This window comes from Otolemur garnettii, unplaced genomic scaffold, assembly GCF_000181295.1.
Source record: "Otolemur garnettii isolate 467f Iridium unplaced genomic scaffold, OtoGar3 scaffold00116, whole genome shotgun sequence".
Taxonomy (NCBI): domain Eukaryota; kingdom Metazoa; phylum Chordata; class Mammalia; order Primates; family Galagidae; genus Otolemur; species Otolemur garnettii.
Genome location: NW_003852511.1, coordinates 4,644,262 through 4,648,120, shown reverse-complemented (window position 1 = coordinate 4,648,120; position 3,859 = coordinate 4,644,262). Strand labels below are relative to the sequence as shown.

Sequence of the window (3,859 nt, the reverse complement as noted above, 5' to 3'; positions counted from 1 at the left end):
AGGTTATGTAGTCATAAAGCATGAAAGTATTAAAAATAGGGCGGCACCTGTGGCTCAAAGGAGTAGGGCGCCGGCCCCATATATGGAGGTAGTGGCCTTATATCGAGGGCGGGGGCTTAAACCCAGCCCTGGCCAAAAACTGCAAAAAAAAAAAAAAGTATTAAAAATATGTGTCAAGAACTAAAAATATGTGTCAAGAACTAAACTATTGCTATTTTTTCTGAACCTTGTGGTATATATATGGTATTTCTCTGTTTTTTTAAACTTAATAATTTGTTGTAATTTCTTTTGTCTGAATAAATATTCACTTTCAAATTTAAAAAAAAGGGAGAGATTGGATAGATTAAAAATATGTGAAATGTTGCAGGGAGAGAAAACAAATGCAATAGAACCTCTGTAAGTTGACCACCCAAGAGACTGTGGCAAACTGGTCAGCATAGAGAGGTGGTCAGCGTAAGGAGCTGGGCCTGCTGTACTGATACGTACATGTGATGCATGTCCCGTCTGTGAAAGTTTGGTTAGTGGAGGGCAGTGGTCAACTATGGAGGTACTACTGTAATTATAAAGATAGTCTATGGAAACAAATTATTCTGTAATTAATGAGAGTATCAAAGGCAGTAAAAATACATAATAAAGAATATACTCATTTGCAGATTGGAATATCAAACCTAACTAAATGTTGCACAGTTCACTTATTTAGTATTTCAAAAGAACAGGAAAATTTGAAGTTGTTTGATTTTTTAAAAGCATATTTTTAATTGAATTCAAAAGTGATAGAACACACACACACTTCTATGGATTTGAAAAGATTTTCTTACCTAATTGATTATTTTTGAACTAAGATTTCATTTTTCTTGTTCTCTGTTGGTGGTGGTTTATATTGGCAGTATTTTATTTTGGTGATTTTTTCAGATTTGAATCCAGTTTTCATATTTTGCCTGCCTTGTCTTCGGTTTTCACATGGCCTTTTCTTTTAGGGCATCTTGGCTCCGTGGCATGAAGAGCGAGGCCTTGGGTAGAGCAGTACGATTAGACTCTCAAGGCCTTGGCCTTTTCATTGTTTGTTGCTGCCATGTAATGGCAGGAGAAATAGTAAGACCTGCAACCCAAGCCAGTTAATTTTGTTGTTTTTGAAAACTTTGTTGAAAAGTCTATTAGGATAATAAAATGAGGGGAAAATTATCTTTCTATATTAGTTATCTATATAGAATCCCTTTGTCTCTAGTATTATTGTAATTTAAGATTGATTCAGTGTGGGAAGAGCATTTTAAGGTACTGCCAAAGGGTACTAACTGCTCTTTGAAGATAACTGTAGTCGTGCAGAAGATTCTATTATTTGGACTTAAAAATAAATTACTTCAAAAATGCATAATTTTCACATTGCCCATGACTTTAATTTACTGTGTTTTGTGCTAAAATTATTTGGTTAAACTCTGCACATGTGAATTGACATGAAATTTATACATTTGTAATAGTACTCTTCAACATAAAGTATTTGAAAACAATTATATTGGTAACATAGTTCTGTAATTTGAATAAAACCCTCAAAATAATTCACCTTTTGAAAATAGTTATATATCATTTACTGCCATAAAAAGGTAATAATATACTGAAACACCTAATACAATACTGCATTCAACATGGATAATGAGAAACGACCTATTGACAACAAAAATTTTAAAGTTTGCTTTGTTTCAGGCAAATTTAAACTTTGACACTAAATGTGTACAGTGTTACATTGTTGAATTGGTGTGTCTTCTGAAAATCAGGGTGTAGCAGTTTGTCTGCAGCTGTGAGCTTATAGGTGCGTGTTTGTTTTCTCAGCAAGGTGTTTGGGAAACTCTGCTCGCGGCTCTGGAAGTCCTCATCAGAGCCGACCACCAGCAGCAGATGTTCAACATTAAGCAGCTGTTGAAAGCGCAAGTGGTTCATCACTTCCTACTGACTTGTCAGGTTTTGCAGGTACTTTCCACGTAACTTGACTTTTGGAGAGATATTTTCCGCAATTGTTTCTGTTTAATAACTAATACTGTGGACATCAAATCTTCATGGGACATTCAAGGGATATTCCCCCCTTTTCCATCTTCTCTTCTTTCCAGATTCTCTTATTTCAACAAACAATCTGGGAGTTTTTCAGCTCTTGCCCTTTATAGCATCATCTTTACACTTTCATCATTCCCAACTCGATTACAAAAGAACAATTACTAAATTTCTGAGATTTCTTTTTTATGTTGGGCTATAATAATGATGTTGTGGTATCTAAAACATCAACAATAGTTGACTAATCTTAACTTGTTCCATATGCTTTAAATAAAAATGTGCAAGTAGGCATTGTTTTAATAAGTATACATTTACTGAAAGAATTAGTATTTTGAAAATGTGTCCAAAAGTTATGTTAAAAAGTGGCACTCATTTCACCAGTTATATTCTGATGTCTGTCCTGGCCTGGCTTCCAGTTAATTCTTTTTTCTCTGCCTTTACAGATGTCCTTTTATCTGCTTTAGTATTTTACATTTTTTGTTCCTTTGCTTCAGTAGCACCTGGGGCTTCTCATTGTAGTTGGACTAAAAGCAAAATCTGTGACAATTACAAGTCTTGGGCTGTCCAGCTGCCACTCCAGCCGCCTCTTATGCTGCTCAGCCTCACTTCCTTTCCCTTCCTTAAGCAAGTGACGCATTTTCCCACATCAGGGAACATGGGGTTCTTTTTGCCTTACAAGTGACAGATCTCATCCATTTTATCTGGCCAATTCTGTTTAACCTCCTTATGGCAACTTAAAACTTATTTCCTGACAGATGCCCTTTCTTCCCTTTCCATCTAAATTAGCCCATCCCTTTTATACCCTTGCTCACACTCTGTGCATCTACAATTGGTTAGGTTTTTGTTGTGTATGAGATTATGGTTTACTTCCACTTTAAGCGTCAGTAGGGATGTGCTCTTGTTGGTGGTGCTGTAACCTCAGTGCTTGGCACACGTAGGCTCCTGGTGAACACGTGTTAAATGGAGGAAAGAGATGAACGAATATTTCATCTAACAAGTATTTACCTGAGCCTCTGTGTGCCGAATACTGAGGTTACAGCATGATGAACAAAAAACACATTCCTACTGGTTCTAAAAAAAAAACCAAACTTTTGTTTGCTTTTCTTGGCCCGTGTGGGTTAGATGATTGTTGTCAGGAATACAATGCAGTGGTCTCTCAGGCCCCTTGCGTACTGAATGTTTTATGCATAATTTAGGTATCAGTTTCCACTAAATTTGTTTCTTTGCGTATCTGTTTTGAAACTTATTGGCCAATTTTCAATGAATTCATATGACAGTGTGGTATTCTTGTAGTTTATATATTCTACAGTTGAGATTACAGCAGGACGATTAGTGAAGGTGACAACTGGGCCTTGTAGTGGTGAAGCCAGGGGCTAGGTGAGCACAACAAGACAGACAAACAAGCGAGAGAATCAGAGAGGTTTGCACTTCAGGAAATATCCATTTTCCTGATGTGGAACAGGGAAAAGGAGCTACTGAAAGAGATGTAGAAAGAGTAATTGAAGAGGTCAGAGAAGAACCTGGAAACTCAGTAAAGAGAAAGCCAGGGGCACAGAGGGGAGGAACATGCAGAGAAGGAGGTGGTGCCTGGAGCCAGATGAGGGAGAAGGTTCAGGAAAATGTGGACAGATAAAGGGCCATTGCCTTGGAAATTCTTAATGACTCACAAGATTCCAGTAGCGTGGAGAAGGTGAGAACCAGATTTCAGAGACTTCAGGCAGTGTCCCCAAGTGTGGGGGAGCCCTGGAGGGGAGAGAATAAACATTTTATTAAGAAGTCCAGTAGCAGGTTCAGAGCCTGTGGCTCAAGTGGCTAAGGC

The 3,859-nt window shown here is 37.6% G+C and overlaps 1 protein-coding gene across 8 annotated transcripts in view; it reads left to right on the top strand.

The window, feature by feature from the left end:
• LYST (lysosomal trafficking regulator) overlaps positions 1-3,859 on the top strand; it is a 196,209-nt gene that overhangs the window by 84,449 nt on the left and 107,901 nt on the right. For all 8 annotated transcript variants that reach the window (XM_003797445.3, XM_023517645.1, XM_023517644.1 and 5 more), the window contains exon 20: positions 1,825-1,962. In XM_003797445.3, coding sequence (XP_003797493.1) covers positions 1,825-1,962 — 138 coding nt within the window. The remainder of the gene's footprint in view (positions 1-1,824; positions 1,963-3,859) is intronic.